Below are 16,582 nucleotides of genomic sequence, written 5' to 3'. Positions count from 1 at the left end.
TCATGTAAAGTCATGCCTGATAGAGGAACTGAGATGATGTTTCACAACCCTAACAATCCATGTATGAGTGTGCAGTACATATGCACGGGTGTGTTTATCAGACAGCTGAACAGGGACGGATCTACCACATTTGGTGCCCTAGGCATGCTTCCCCAACCCCAACAACAACAACAATAATAATAATAGTTGTTGTTTTAGTTATTATTATTACTATTATTATTATTACTAGTAGCAGTAGTAAAGATAATGATAAAAAAAAAAAATATTAAATAAAAATTTAAAAAACCTTGTTGTTATTACTACTAGTAATAATAAAAGTAATAATATTAATACAATTAATTCCTCAACTTCTTTCCTCTTATTATTATTTAATTAGTAGTAGTAGTCGTTTTTATTTTTATTATCTTGTTTCAATAGTAACAAGAGCTAATGAGAAATCAACACAAATAAACAACTTTTGGGCAATTTTGCCACCCCTCTTCTGAGTGGCACCCTAGGCAGCTACAAATGTCACCTATAGGAAGATCCACACCTGCAGCTGTAGTTAATAGTTTGTTGACAAGTTAATCTATATAATATACTAACAATACATAGAATATGTCTGTCTTTTGTGTGCTGTATTTGTACATGTACTCATACCTACTGCATATATGCATGTGTTTGTATGTGTGTGCACGTGTGCTCCACTCTGATTTGTCACTGCCCACCTAAAAAGAGCACAGACACTGACACTGCCTGACATGTGCTATAAGGCCCCAGGGCCATAGGTCTTTCTTGTCATAACAGAAACTGAGGAGACTCAGTCAGATATCAGTTTGTCTTCTAACACAACATCTTACAACTACACATACATAGTTTTGGGACCTTGAAACCCAGATAATTGTCAAGCATGTCATCAGTTTAAAGTTTCAGGCCCATTCAGGCCCTTTGCTGTAAGCTGTCCTATAAATAAAAACTTTACTTACAATGTACTTGTACCAATTTAAAAAAATATATTTTTAAGATAAATCTTACAGTGTGTTTTGGATGAAAAAACACTGAACAAGTAAAACAAATGAAATGTACAGTGTATTTAGTACATTGTCTTTAAATCACATCAAGTGATTTTACTCAATTTAAACTGGAGGTTCTTTCTCTGAGTGGCATATGATGCTGATAATTGCATTTTCCGAAGAGAAAGGTAAAACAAAGACATTGGCAAATTATATTAGCCCACATAATAACACAACAACTCACTGTGTTTATTACAATGCAAGAATCAGCAACAACCTGCACCTCAGAGAAGAATAGACTGGGATGAGCCTGACACCTGCTGGGTGAAAACCAGTACTGCACCTTAGCCGAACAGGTGCATCAAACAGTTATGTAGTTAAATAAAAGACATCCAAAATGTGTGTTGATATTTATTATTCTATTCAATTTAAAATTATTCTAACATAACAAAACGTGTGTTTTTCGATAACATGTAAATGTTGTAAATTTCCATAGGCTTATTCAAATCAGATACCATGAAAACTAGGTCACGCCTTAATGATTGACATTTATTAGTCACTCATCTTGACTATCCTCTCCCCTCTCATTTATTTCGTCACTGACTCGGTGATGTAAACCTTTTTAATCTTTTACCTTGTAGTCAGATGATCAGGAGTCATCACTTTTCCCTTACGTCTCACCTCTCATCGCTCCGTCTCGTGATTGGCCATTCCGAGCAGCGGACCTTCTCAGCAGCCAATCACATCTTTTGTTGCCCACGAGCACTCCCCGTGCCGTACCCTTCAAATGACGTCACGTCCAGCAGACGCTATACGCACTGTGTTCCTGAACACAAGAGGGTCGCCCATTGCGGTAAAAAAAATAGCAAACACTGAAGAAAGAAGGAGTTTCTGTCTGCACATACATTGCTCTTATTTACAGTAAAACGGGATACTATTTATTCAAAGGTAGGTGGTCCACACGTCCGTAACTGTTATCTTTTATGTTTTTTTTAATAAGCGAAGTCATCATGAACTTAGGGGGCTGGAAACAGTGCTCGTGTGGGTTGTGGCCTGCAGGTGCAACTTCTATTTGGCCTATGTTAGTAACTTATAACATTTCTTAAACATTATATACATAATATGATTTAATGTTTGCGTCAAAATATACTGTCAGGCTGACCGCTAGCTACTATGGTAACGTTAATTTTAAGCTACTTATAATCAAGCTAATATGGTAATATTAAGCTAATTTCAAACTAGCTTAATAACCGAGCTCAAATTGACGTTATGCGGCTAAATGTCACTTTAATTTGTTGCAACAAAGACTTTGGTTACTGTAAATGGTGTATTTGTGTTGGTATCAGTTTGTCGTGACTTGGCTCAGTCTGTGTGTTTGCCTTCGTGTGTGTTTGTGTGAGAAAGCTGTGGTTCTGATTCTTCCTAATTAGGTCCAATGGGGTGTCTTCATATAGGATGCAGGGAAAGTAAACACAGGCTGCCAGGCTACAGAGCTGCTGTGCAACACGGCCTGTGAAAGCACAGTCTCAGTAAAATGAAGCTCTTATTGTAAAATAGGCCAACATAGACCTGTGCTTTAGATCTTACTTTTTAGACCACGGTTTTAGAGATAAAACATGTGTCAACACAGGAATACACTACGTTTTTGTTTGTCTTGGGTAGCATTAAGGGATTTCAGCTGCATTTTAGTTGTGCAACACTGTATTGTGACAATAACTGAATGAAATGAAAGCTGACACCACATGGTCATTTTCATCAGTACAATACATTTTATGTTAAAAGCTCTATGTAAAGGGAACTTGTTAAACAATGCAAGTTCTCCCAGTATCCTATCAGATCATGGTGTTTGGTATTTACTGTATGTCGGTTTAACAAAAGCTCATGCTAGCAGCCCTGACCGGGTTTACAGAGTTCAGATTTCCTTGATCAGGTACCTTGCTTTGCCCCAGTCTATAGAGGTATTGTTATGATTAAGGATATACAACTTCCACATGTCAAGTGGCTTTTTTTTTTTTATTGTACATTGTATATTGACGGCATTATAATAACATAGGTCAGTGAACTGACTGCACCTGTTTACTCCTTTGTTGATATATGCCATGCCATTGTCAGGTGGCTTTACTGGATTCAGAGACGTCTCCAGTGCACAGTCCATGTCTGTGTCTGTGATCTTATCACCATGATATTGTTGTGGAAACATTGCCTGAGCTCACTCACTTATTCCTACAGTCGAACAGGGGAAAACAAATGACAAACATGCAAATGAACATCCAGCCAGACAGCAAACACACACACGCGACTGTGCAAGCCTTCATAGGAGAGGCGAAACCTGTAAATCACTTCACATCATAACTTAATCTGATACCAAGGACTGTTGCAGATTTATATGGGTACAATAAAGGTAATGTGTCCTACAAGGTGCACTTTGATGCTTTAGACATCCTTATTGGTGTCAGATTACTGATCACTGTTAAGGTCAGTTAGAAAGAAGCCCTTTCTCAGCCTTTAGCCAGTAATGTAACACTCTCTAGTTACAAATGACTTATGAGGTGGAACAAATATCCCACAGCTATCAAAAGCCTCTCTGTTAACAAAGAGAGTATGAGAAAGATCTGATAATTGTGTTATTTTACTACTCCTTGCTGCCTTAAGGTACAACAAAAACAAACCATCAGGGATCACTCTGTTCTTCCCGGAGCACAGTAACCATAGTTACAGAGGCCTTGCCATCTGTCAGCAGCTTTAAGAACACAATCAAGTAGTGAAATGTCCAGCTGTCTTCAAAAAAGCACTGACCAGAGAAGCTTACTGCTCCTGATGATGTAATTGTGAATTACTACAGCATTAGCAGTTGTATTTCTTCTGTTTTCCCCTGGATCTAGAAAATCATACACGCTCATGGTATTAAGAAATTACTTTTAAAGGGATACGATTTTTAACCAGCTTTGTATCAAAACAACGTGAGTAATACATGTAGATAAACTGTAGTAAACCCCCCCCCCACCTAACCAGTGCTTAGATACATATAGAAACATATTTTAAAGACCTGTTTATTTGTTATAGCGAGAGCTTGTGGACGGGACGTGGGTTTCATACTGCTTCCTGCCCAGTGAAAAAACTGAGATCAAATGGCAAAACTAAAGTTGAGTTGCATATCTCTTGCCTTAAATGTTTGCAGAAACATGTTTTAGCTTAAAGTTTAACTGTAATACGAGATCATTTGTTACCAGCTAGTCAACATTGTGTTGAACTTCACATTATTACACCTACTCACCACCATTTATTAGTCTGACATGGCACAGTGAAATCAGGTATTTGTAGGTTTTCTACCTTTTGAGCAAAAGTCAATGGCACAGTCCTTTTTTTTTCGCCAGTCATCTAGTAAAAAGTATTGGCATCTCTCCTCTGCATAGATTTATCCTTCTGCCTAGTTTTATGTGAGGACCTTTTTATATTTGTTGAATACTTCTCTAAATGTAACCTTATAACACTACTCGTGGGCCATCCTTGATCCTGGTTATTAATGATATTATCAGATTAGGTTATCAAATAGATAAAAATCAGTTGTTGTACTTTGAACCCAATAAATGCATTGTTGTTTTTTCCAGTACAGAAAAAAGCATTGGCAACTGATTTTTATTCCACCAATTTGAGATATGTCTCGTGACGCAATTCATTGTACAGCTACTGCATTGCTTTGTTATAGGCAAAAGATTGGATGTGGCTGAAGAAGCTGAACAGAAAGGAGTCTTGAGTGCTATTTAGATGTTTATAGTGTACATATACAACGTGACAGAGGAATCCTGGGAGAGGCTGAGCAGTGATGTAGTTTTCCATCTGGCCCACTGTCCTTTGTTGTGGCTGTTCTACATGACCAAATCCAGTGATGAAGGCAAACATGAGGGTTGTGATGTACCCGGATTTGTCTTCTCAGAAGCAATTAGTTGCAGGGTGGGAAATGCACTTCCTTCTCAGGACGTCTTTAGAGGAACAAATAACCTTAAGACTCCAAAGCTGATCTCTTACATTTGATTTAAACAGCCTACAAATTACAACAGTTCTGGGATCAGCGAAAGTATCAAAATCTTTCATTTCCCGTGTTATGTTTGTTCACAAAGAAACCACAAATGTGTGACTGTTGTTTTACTTGTCACCTTTCACATGTTTGTGTCACTCAGTAGAATGGAAGTGTGAAGTATAACCAGTACAGAGCTGTTTGGTCGCTGCACTCTCTTTCTCTTTCCCATGGTTCATTTTGATTAGCCTCACCCTGCACACTGTGAAGCTGACTCCTCTATTTGTAAAAATCTGTGTGTGAACAGCAAGAAAGTGGTGCTTATCTCTGGCAGGGCTGATGTGGGTTGTGGCTGACTATTGACTCATAAGACAAACAAGCAAAAAATAAAAAACACTGTGCTTGTCTTCCCTGTGTGTCTGTGGTTGTTTACCATGTGAGACTGCAAAGACATAGAATTGCAGATGAGTTGAGGGATTAAGGAGCAGCTATATGCCCTGTACGTTTCTGTGCTGGGAAAGTGTTGCATCATTTTTGTGCCTGCCTGAAAATGTTCTGTTCTTATACCAGGACCCAGAGGAATTCATTGTTTAATGTGACTCTTGAGGCTGAATTACATACGCACGTGCACGCACACACACACACACACACACACACACACACACACACACATTCACTAAAATAGAAAGATAACTACAAACTGATGATGGACTGTTGTTTCAGCTTTAACGTATATTATATTAGAAATGGGAATGGAGAACCGGTTACAGTAAAGAACCGGTTCTAGATTGTCTGATCCCTCAGTCATATGCCTCTGAGCTTATCAGTTTATTTTATTGTTGCCAGCATGTTTTCCCGACAGTTGCACGTTGCAAAACAGTGACCGCTGCTTTCTAAACGAGCAGTGAGTCTGTTACTGAGGGTAAACAGAGTGCTCCAGGGATGACAGATTTTGTACGCCAATGTGGAAGTAAGCGTCCGCCGTCTGGCCACTTGAAAAAGCCTGTGGGATTTTTTAAATTGGATTTTGGATTATTGCAGAAAGTATGTTCAGTTGCAAAGAAAAGTTTATGATACTTGTATATTTTGTTCAGCAAGATAATCTTCACAAATGAACACCGCTTTACAATTTTTGAAGCCTAAATGCAATTGTCAGAGGTAAAAAGCTAACATTAGGCAATAAGCGAACAACACCACAATCCCATGACTAAAAACCTCTACCTTAACGGGGCAGTAGAGCCATGTTTGGCGTGATGATGTTCCATAGTTTCTTTTCGTCACTTGTTAGCAACTTGCCTTTTTTTAAGACACACAAAGGCTTTAAAATTCGCAAGTTAGGCATTTAATTTTATTTTGTATAATAAAACATGAAAGTCTCTGAATCTTGTGTTAACCACAGACCTTATTTCACCAAAAGCCCATTAACAAAACCCATTGACTTGAAACAAGGGAACTGGGAATGTTAAAATGCAAACACATTTCTGAGTTGTATGACTTTTTCCAAGAGCCCTCTATATCCACTATAGTAGCACTACACTGGCAGACTTAGCCGACTTTTCCTATGACTAAGGACAACTATATAAATATCCTGTCAAATATTCTGTCATTTCATCTTCACTGTGTTCAGACTCAGAAATAATAAAACAGTTGCAATAACACTGGGTGCTTGCACTGGGAACACTTTTTTTCCCACACGGAAAATTGATATGGAATCAATAAGGAAATCAATACAAAAATCAGACTGAGAGGCTGAATCAATAATGGCACTGTTACTAGTAAAATCTTATTGATTCTCATTCCTATAATATATAATCACTTCAAAATGTGTAAACTTTTAAAGTTGTAAAATAAAAACCAATGTGTGTAGTTATAGTGTGTACAGTTAAGTTAAACTCACATGTAAATGTATATTTAAATCATTGTAATATACCTGAAGGTATTTAAAGTATGCAGAATATTTAGCCAGTCCTCTACAAACTATATCTGCATTGAAGCAGAAAAACAAGTTGTACTAACCGCTAATATGTGACATATGGCACTTGGTAGTGACTTGTATTATTTTGTATTCTTCACATTTGACATTGTTCCTGAAATTGGTGAATATAAAGTACACACATCCTCCACTTCTCACTTCTGTAGTGTTTACTTAGCAGAGTACTTAAAACAAAAAAGAAGTTGTTATTTAACACCATCACTTCTGTTTTCTTGTTATTCAGGTGATTGTTCAACCAAAGATGAATTTTGAGCAGCCCCCTCCGTACCCCGGCAGTGGCCCCACTGCTCCAGGCTACCCAGCCCAGGGCCCACCTCCACAGGGATACCCGCCTCAGGGTTATCCTCCACAGGGATACCCTGTGAACATGGAGCAGCCTAATCCATCTTACCCTAACTACCCTGCCGGACCAATGGGTCCCGGAGGTCCTTATCCTGGCCCCGGACAGCCTCCCTATGGGTACCCTGGACAACCAAATCCACAGTTTGGTTGGCAGGGGGGACCCCCTCCTGGGCCTATGTACGGGGAAGCTCCCAAAAACACAGGTGAGCAATACGACACGCCAGAGATTGATTCAAATGAGTATGGTATTCATAACGGTGTCAGAGCAGAATTGTTAGAAGACCACTGGTGATGTGAGAAGTGTTGTCTTGAAGGACATGTGCTGACTGGGAATAGTAGAGCCAAAGAATTGTGAAAAGGTTATTGAATCCAGGCTTTGTCAGGGTGCCAAAATCAGCAGTCCCATTATGAAGACATTCTGTGCACACTGACACAAGTAAGGCTCTTATACTTTACCTTTGACCAGAAAGTGCCCACTGTTTGTCATGTTTTTCCGACTGTGTCACTGTTTTCATTCAGAATGAATTGGTTTTAACTTGAAGTAGAGCTGCATCTGGAGCGTTTCAACTGCCCACTAGCTAGTCTGTTAGCAGCTTTACTAACAGCTGATCACCAATAGCTGTGTGAGTTATTACAGTGTTATCTAAAAGACTAGACCACACTGACTTTGGTTTTGATCATGCTGTGTTGTGAGATGTTTTTTTTTTTAATGCAGTAAAAACATTTTAGCAGGTAGTGATTCATGATATATATTGTCTTCTATCACAGTAGCATTTAGCGGTGTCCTCGTCATTATATGATACTTCTCCAGCAAGACAATCTGAGCTGAGGTGGTGGAGGTCTTTTACTGTGCAACAGAAATCTAAAAGTTATCTATGCAGAGGGGATCCTTACACGGTGTTCTCAAAATCTGAACAAGTAGTTGTTTGCATGAATATTTCTAAGTTATATTATACAATATAATGCCACGTTTTGGATTTTGGATATTTTTGGGTGCTACAGGTCTTCAAAACCTCTGCTGGTCACACCTTGCAGTTTGTAGCAGTCTGCCATTAGCAGGGTTACCCAAAGTTGGCAGGCCAAAAGATTAGATAGTAGATAGATAGATAGATAGATAGATAGATAGATAGATAGATAGATAGATAGATAGCTGTTTATGCTTTATCATTTTTTTGTAAGGTTAAAAGGCTCTATAAATATTTAGACTGCCTAATTTTGCTCATTGTTACACTGTCCTAGCTTACAAGGACACATGAATAAACAGGAGACACCATAATGGTATTAAACTGTGACCAGTGAAAATTTCCTGTTATTTTTATTATCAATTAATCTGCCATTTATTTTCTAGAATAATTGATTGTTTATTTGCTTTATAAAACAAAAGAAAGTAGTAAAAAATACCCATGGCAATTTTCTTACAGCGAAATATATCTTGAAATTGCAAACACATAGAGCATTCATTCTTAAGGATTGAGACAAAACCTTTATTTATTTATTTGTAATAATAATAATAATTATTATTTTTATTTTTATTTTTTTTATTATTATATTATTATTTTTAATTTTGTGCTTCAATAAGGCTGATAAAATATATTTAAAAGATCAAAGTCTAGATTATAAAACCTTATAATGGACCAGGCTTTCATGTTGGATGTCAGATCTGATGGAGTTGACGTCTGACGGAGCTGACAAAAAATTATGTATTTATTAATTTCACAGAAGTTGTTAATAGCCATTTTGTTTTTCCAAGTTGCTTAAAGTTCTCTTAATACTTATCGAAGTACTAATTAAAAAAAAAAAGAATTATTTAGTTTTGATTTACAAGGGCTACAAAGTTGGGACGTTGATTGAGACACACCTAATTACAATACTACTAACAAGAATCTGGGACAGATCTTAAAAGGGACAACATTTTCACAAAACATATATTTTTAAACCAATTTGATTGCAAGAGTACATTTTTACACCAATGTCATCAGTGCGTAGTTTGAGGTTTAGATTTTGAACACGTTGTAATTGTGTTAGTTGTAAAGTCTGGGTCAAGGGTGCTTTCAAGTTAGAAGTTAAAGAAATGAAAGCTGATCAAAATAGTTTGTAAATCTGATCTATTTCATTAATGCAAATGCTTTAAAAATAATGTCTCTCCACTTAAACGGAATTATGAGTCCATAAGTTATTTAATTTTTTTTTCTCTCTTTTTGGAAGAGCATGATTTGTCCCAATTCTGAAGAATGGGTGAGAGAGAAGTGAGATATTCACTTCACTGTAATGTCAAACAAGGACAGGAACAAAATTTTCACAGCTGGGAGGCTGGCCCCAGCAAATGTTTTTCCTAAAAAAAAACACTTAAATGTTTTATCAGTTATCAAAGTAGTTGCCCATTCATTTTCTGTCTTTTGAATAATTGATTGGTGATTGAATTGTATCAGCATTTGGGACAGCAAACATGCAACACCTGTCAGCTTGTAGAGGAGGCAAATTCATGATAAAAAAAACTGCAAAGTCATGCCAGGCCTAAGATAAAAAAAGGTGTGTCTATGCAGTAGCACCTCCAAAGTGAGCATCCGGGATGGAGTGTAGCGCAAGCTGTGAAACAAAAAAAGCACACATGGTGTGGTAAAATATTCAAAATGAATATGCAAAGAGAACGGCGTAGCTTCCAGAGAACACAGTTAACACCTTTATGTATTAAAGTGAGTAGCGAGGTGTTAATGCTCGTGTAGCTGACTCAAGATAAGCCTCCTCTGCTTGATCAAAGGAGAGTGTTCTGCTGCTTCAAGTTATCTCGCTGTAGACATTCATTATTTAATAGTGGCCAATTATTAACCAGTCATATCATTATCAGAGTCCAGCGTGATAGGTGATCAGCTAGCTCCACTTAATCTTGTGACCAGGAGCCGGTCACTGTGGTAACACTCACCTATGTCATCATGAGTCACTGCGGCTGGTGGTTAAAAGCTGGACGACTGTTTCCTTCCACATGAATGATTAATCATAAAAACAAGGAAGGGGAGATGTATTCATTCAGGCGTGGCGTTTGACTTGTTTTTGTATTGTGTGTGGAACAGATGGTAAACTTCACATATGGGTAACGTTATCCTTTCACATGACGTATTTAGATGTATTGACCGAAGGTGGAGCAAAAGCTGCTGCTGTACATGTGAAGGGAAATGCGTTTGGAGCATGGAGGTGTGGAGATCTGAAAGCTCTCTTTTCATTGGTTTAATGATACCTCAAAGCAGTGCGAATGTTACTCAACTGTAACGCTGTCTGATCATGGCTTTGAGCTGCTATGGCATTACCATGGTGACGTGCCACCCATGATGAACGTAATTAGAGGAAAATCAGAACAGCCATAGTTACACTTGAGCTCACCGCTGAAGACTTGACGGTGAATTATCTCTGGTTTTCGCACGATTTCAGGAAAGGAATCCCTAATTGCTTTCTTTAAATTGTCTGCCCACCCCCCACCCCCCTTCTTTATATCACCTTGTCGACCCTGTTTCTTTTCTCCTGCGCTTCTTTATCTCTCCTTTTTCTCACTCCAGTGTACGTGGTGGAGGACAGGAGAAGAGACGACAGAGGAGACACATGCCTGACAGCCTGCTGGACAGCTCTATGTTGCTGCTGTCTTTGGGACATGCTCACATAACTACTCCCCAACCGTTTGTCCCCATTACCCCCTTGCCCCCCATTTCAGTGCCTCGAAACCCCATCAACCCTCCTCCCCTCCCCCTCAATATCCCTCAGACCCTCGCACTCCCTTGAAATCACCCCTCTGTTTCCTCTACAAGTCTTTTTGCTCGTCTATAAATAAAAGCCTCGATCCCATATGGAAGTTTCTGTCCGGAGCCACTTACTCTACCTTGATGTGAAGTCCTCAGCGCTGACTGACTGACTGACTGACTCTGTCCAGGGGCTACTCTGTAGCAGCTTGTAACTAAGCTTCTAAACATAACCTGAATATCAGGCTCTTCACTGTAATTTAACACCAATACATCACAGGCACAGATGCGCACACACACCAAGGTAAATGCACACACATGCACACGCACACAGATACAATATACTTGGATCTCAGGCTCATCTAGTGTGAGGCTCTTTGGCACTTTATGACGAATACCTCTGTAAGATACTACTCCTGCCTGCCCTGTTAACCATCTCCAACCATTCTTAACCCTCCCCATCTTCAGCTGTGCTACCCTCCATCACCAAGGCTAACCCCTTACCCTGGCTGTTAATGAGCCACAGGGCGCTCTTAAGAAGCTGATGCTTGAAATGTATTCATTTGCATAAAAGCTGTTTTTGGCGAACGTATGTCTTCAGGTGGAATCAATAAATGGAATGCATTTTTAAAGATGACAGAGATTTATGTTTGATTGCTGTTAACAGTCGATGGCCGAAATTTTTTTTTCATGGTGATCTTGATATGAGAAAAAAATATTCCAATGTCATTTTTATTATATACCTTGGAGATAAAACTGAAAATAAGAAAAAAAAAAGGTTGTGATCGATTAACAGAAGAAACCAAATGACCTGTCAGATGCCTTTTTGCTTTGGATGAGAAACTTGCATTACAATAAATTAATCCCTATGAAATGGAAGGCTCTGTCATTTGTGTGTATTTGGTGGATTGCAGCGTGTGTGTTAGTGTGAGGGAGGTTAAAGGAGAGTAAGGAGTATAGATCAGTGTGCTGTAGCCGCTGGGGCCAGGCCGAGTCCATTCAGCTATTTATAACTCAGCTGTGAGTGCAGGATGTTGGTTGCAACATGGCTGTCTGCCTCATGTGTTAACATAATGTTTCCAAGTGAAATTCCTGAACTGGAGACAGAACAGTAGAGGATGTGTTGTGGCCTTTTAATGCACAGTATTTAAAAGGCAGTGGTGAAAAGTATGTTGTTCTGTATTGGTTGTAGGAACTTCACTTGAGTATTTTTTTTTAAAAAAAGTCATAGTACAGCATGCCACAAAAAGTCAGTATAATATGATAAAAATTCTAAAAAAAGTAATGTCTTTAAATAAGGCTGAAGGCTGAAAATGACGTCATAGTATAGCATGTTGAAAAAAAGTCAAAAAATGTCATGATATAGCAACGTCGAAACAATGGCTAGAAGTGACATAGTTTCATGGTCTGGAGGGTTTGTTATATTGCGGACTTTGTTTTTGGGATTTCTGTTTTTTAGTTTGTCCTTGTTTCTAGTGACTGATGTTCTTTTTCCTGTTTTATTTTGTATTTTTACTCCTCCTTGTGTGTCACCTGTGCTTTTTTTCTGTCTCTCTATCTCTCTGCGGTTAAATACCTCTTTTTGCTTAGGAAGGTTCCTAACTGAGTGGGATGAACCCGAAGTAGCTGAGCGGCTGCCATGATAAGAGCTGTTCGAATTCTCCTAATATTAAGAAAAGGTGTTACAATGCTTCTTTTATACCCTGCATTCCAATACTCATACTACCATACCATTTGGTATGGCAGAAGATTTAGTATGTCCCAATATGAAGTATGTGAAATGCAGTTGCCAAAAATACCAGGATGTCCTACTATATCCGGCTGCATTTTGCAGTATGCAAGCCAGTATGCTTTTCTGGCTATTTTTACCCACAATTCTCTGCGCAGCTCCAGATTCCTTACATCTTGAGAGCTGGGTGACAGCTGACAGAAGCCGCAATGATGAATGACGGCGCAATCAAGTGACTGATGACCAGTCACATGGTAATAATAGCAATATATATTGTTTAGGTGAACATAAAAAATCTTGCAGATAACTACCAACAAAAATAAATGAAAATAGCAACTACAGACAAATGCATTATAGGCTAATAAAACAAATATATAATGTTAGAATTCACAATGTATGCAGTTATAACTTAAAGGTTAAACCATGTTAAGTAACAATAGCAGAGCTCTCCAGGTTAACCTCTGAACTTTGACCCTCTTTCTCATATAACTGTTACCATGGAGATAAATCAAACCGCCATTCACCAAACTCAACAGAGACAGAGTGCAGTATTATGAAGAAGTAGTATGTCCTAATTGTGTGCATACTGCATGCAACAATACATACTTTGCAAGGTCAGCCATAGTACCTACTAAAAGAAAAAAGAATTACTATGCGATTCAGGATGCACCCATAATCTCATTTAGCATGGGATACACCAGACCACCCTTTACCAAAGGAGAGGAGAGAATCTGCCCCACAGTTCTTTGTAGTGACAACTTTTAAATTGATGTGCGACATCGGCCGCTATTTGGGGAATCAACTGTTAGATGACATCATAGATCCACAGTCTCTATGAGCCTAATAACTTTAAAACAAGATCACATCAACATGGAGCTGTTTACTGATCTGATTCTTAAGCTTTATACACTATATACTATATAGGCTCATAATCACATTTTTGCCCTGAATTTAGGCTACCATCACATCTGAAACGTAGGAATGATCATATGTACAGTAGTGGATCTAACATGTTGTACATATTTTCATATTTATTAGGCTATTTTCACAAAATCATATAAGTATTCATGACAATATATATGAGGGAAAGGAGGCTGAGTGTGAGCAACCACCTTGTGTGACTAAGTTAAGTTTTACTTCTAGGACTGGGAGCCAGTATTTCTCTTTATTTTTAATTCTCACCTAATAATATTTTAATATTGTAATATTTTACACCGGGTTGTCCTCATTTAGCTTTTATAACGTACATTAAACAACGTGGTGAGTACGCATGGAGCAAAGTAGGCCTGATTAAGAATTATAATGATAGCAATAATAAGATTAATAATAATAATAATTATAGGCTAGTCATGATAATAATATTAATACTCAGTGTTTATAGCACAATTTAAAAGATCCACATTGCAAAGGGATTGAAGAGGGCAGCAAATAAAGTTTCTAAAAGAAAACACAAATAAAACAATTACAAAATGAAACCCTTTTTGCTGCATAAAAAACAGTGAGGTTGTGCTTTTCCACATCCGCTGTCGCATCATCAAAGAGCCGAGGAGAAGTGCAGTCGGATTCTCCACCGAGATCGCCTTTTCCTAAGTCCTTATGAATTCTCCATCACATCTTTCCTTGACCTTGTGATGTTTTCTCTGGAAGTTCAGGAAAAGTGGTTAGGAAAGGAGATTATTTGAACTTTTTGACTGCAGCCTCTGTCTCTCTCCCTGTCTCAGTGTTTCCCTTATTCTGCGCCCCTCTGTCTCTGTTTCCCTGAATTGTATCACCTGTGTGATCAGTCTTGTCTGTCCTTCCCTGTTAGTCTGCCCTGCACACCTGTTTCTGTTCAAGTCTCGTTTGCTTCAGCCTAGTGATTCCAGTCACACCTTCTTTAGTTAACCAATCCCTGTGTTTCCCTCCTGCTCCTGTGTCCACATACCCAGCTGTGTGTCATTTTCTTGATTAGTTCCTTTCTGTATATATACCTGTGTTTCCATTTGTCCTTTTGTCAGTTTGTCAGTTTTCTTTGCCGTGTTCCTGTTCTCGCTGTCATGTTCCTGCCCTGTTTTTCACCCGAGTTCTTATCCTCAACCTGGTTTGTTTCGGTCTAGTTTTTCTTCATGCTTTATTTGTGCTTGTCCTGTTGTTTTTTGTGGATAATTAAAGCCTGCTTTTAGTTTGTACTTCTGGCTCCCTTTTTGTTTGTTCTGCATTTTGGGTCCCCATCCTGCCTCAGATGTAACAGAACAAACTGACAAAACATGGACCCGGCAGAATAATTTTTTGCCATTCCCTTTTCCAATCCCTTCTGGGGAACCTGCCTGGCCTTGGGGGGTCCTCGATCCTTAAAAAACACTCCCAAGCCACTCAAGAAGAAGATCCACGCTTATCCCCCCAGACCTCCTCAGCTCAAGCCCCAGCCCAAGGTCCCACGCAACCAGCTTGCCAGCCACCAGCTTCCCTGCTGGCTGGCTAGCCTCCTGCCTTCTCCTGACCGGAATCCAGTTCCGGTGTTGGGGATCCTAACAGATGCCACTCCAGTTCTGGCATCGGGGTCCCTGCGGATGCCACTCCAGTTGCGGTGTCGGGGATCCCAATGGATGCCACTCCAGTTCTGGCATCGGGGTCCCTGCGGATGCCACTCCAGTTGCGGCGTTGGGGGTTCCGATGAGTGCCACATTCTCTGCCCCTGCTCTACGACTCTGTTTGGCGCCCGGGCCGACCCCCGTCTTGTTCCACGACTCTGGTCAGCGCCTGGGCAAACCCCAGTAACCTACTCCATGCCTTCCGGCTGGGCCGACGTCGCAGCCTGCTCCGCGCTTTCCGGTTGGGCCGACACCGCAGCCCGCTCCACGCCTTCCGGCTGGGCCATTGCCTCAGCCTGCTCTACGCCTTCTGGCTGGGCCGACGTCCATGGCCCCTGTACAAGTTCCAGTCCCAGCTCCCCGAGTCCAGTCGGCGTCAGGTCAAAAAATATCAAAAATGTGACTTTTGACATGTTGAAAAAATGGATGAGAACGACATAGTGTAGTATGTAGAAAAATGTCAATTTTTCACCTGTCGAAAAAATGGCTGAAAACAACTATATTATAGCTTGTAGAGACATGTCATAGTATAGCATGTTGAAAAGAAGGTTAAAAACATCATAATATAGCATGTTGTAAAAATGGCTGAATACCGCATACTATAGTATGTCAAAAAATCTAAAATTTTGACGTCCAAAAAATGGCTGAAAACTACATATTATAGCCTGTAGAGACAGGCCATGGAATAGCCAGTCGACAAAAGACCCAAAACGTCATATCATGTTGAAAAAATGGTCTGAAAAGTCAATATTTTCAGCGTTTTAGGAAAAGTTTAGCTTGGCAAAAAAAAGCCATACAATAGCCCAGGGAAAAATGGTCAAAAAAGTGATTGCTCCAAATGCTGAAAAAATATATAGAACAGCATATTGAGGCTATTTATAGTATAGCCTCATGGAAAAACTGTCCAAAAAGTCAGTATTTTGAACGTTTTAGGCAAAAATATAGTATGGCGAAAAAAGCCATACTATAGCCCAGGGAAGAATGGACAAAAAAGTGTTCTCTCCAAATGGTGAAAAAAGTCTTAGAACAGCATATTGAGGCTGTTTATAGTATAGCCTGATGGAAAAACGGTCCAAAAAGTCAATATTTTGAGCATTTAAGGCCAAAGTATAGTATGGTGAAAAAAGCCATACTGTAGCCCAGGGAAAAATGGTCAAAATAGTGATCACTTCAAATGTTGAAAAAAGCCATAGAACAGCATGTTGAGGCTGTTTAT

The 16,582-nt window shown here is 39.2% G+C and overlaps 1 protein-coding gene across 1 annotated transcript; it reads left to right on the top strand.

Annotated features, from left to right (window-relative positions):
* The first annotated feature begins 1,784 nt into the window (after positions 1 to 1,784).
* LOC121947997 (cysteine-rich transmembrane module-containing protein 1) lies at positions 1,785 to 11,941 on the top strand. The gene is made up of 3 exons (XM_042493219.2): positions 1,785 to 1,940; positions 7,224 to 7,545; positions 10,891 to 11,941. Exons 2-3 carry the CDS (start codon positions 7,242 to 7,244, stop codon positions 10,992 to 10,994), a joined length of 408 nt encoding a protein of 135 aa, XP_042349153.1. The 5' UTR covers positions 1,785 to 1,940; positions 7,224 to 7,241; the 3' UTR covers positions 10,995 to 11,941.
* The last annotated feature ends 4,641 nt before the right edge of the window (positions 11,942 to 16,582 follow it).

The sequence above is a fragment of the Plectropomus leopardus genome, chromosome 8, assembly GCF_026936395.1.
Source record: "Plectropomus leopardus strain MGB_pleo_1.0 chromosome 8, ASM2693639v1, whole genome shotgun sequence".
Taxonomy (NCBI): domain Eukaryota; kingdom Metazoa; phylum Chordata; class Actinopteri; order Perciformes; family Serranidae; genus Plectropomus; species Plectropomus leopardus.
This window is presented reverse-complemented; position numbering and strand designations above follow the sequence as displayed.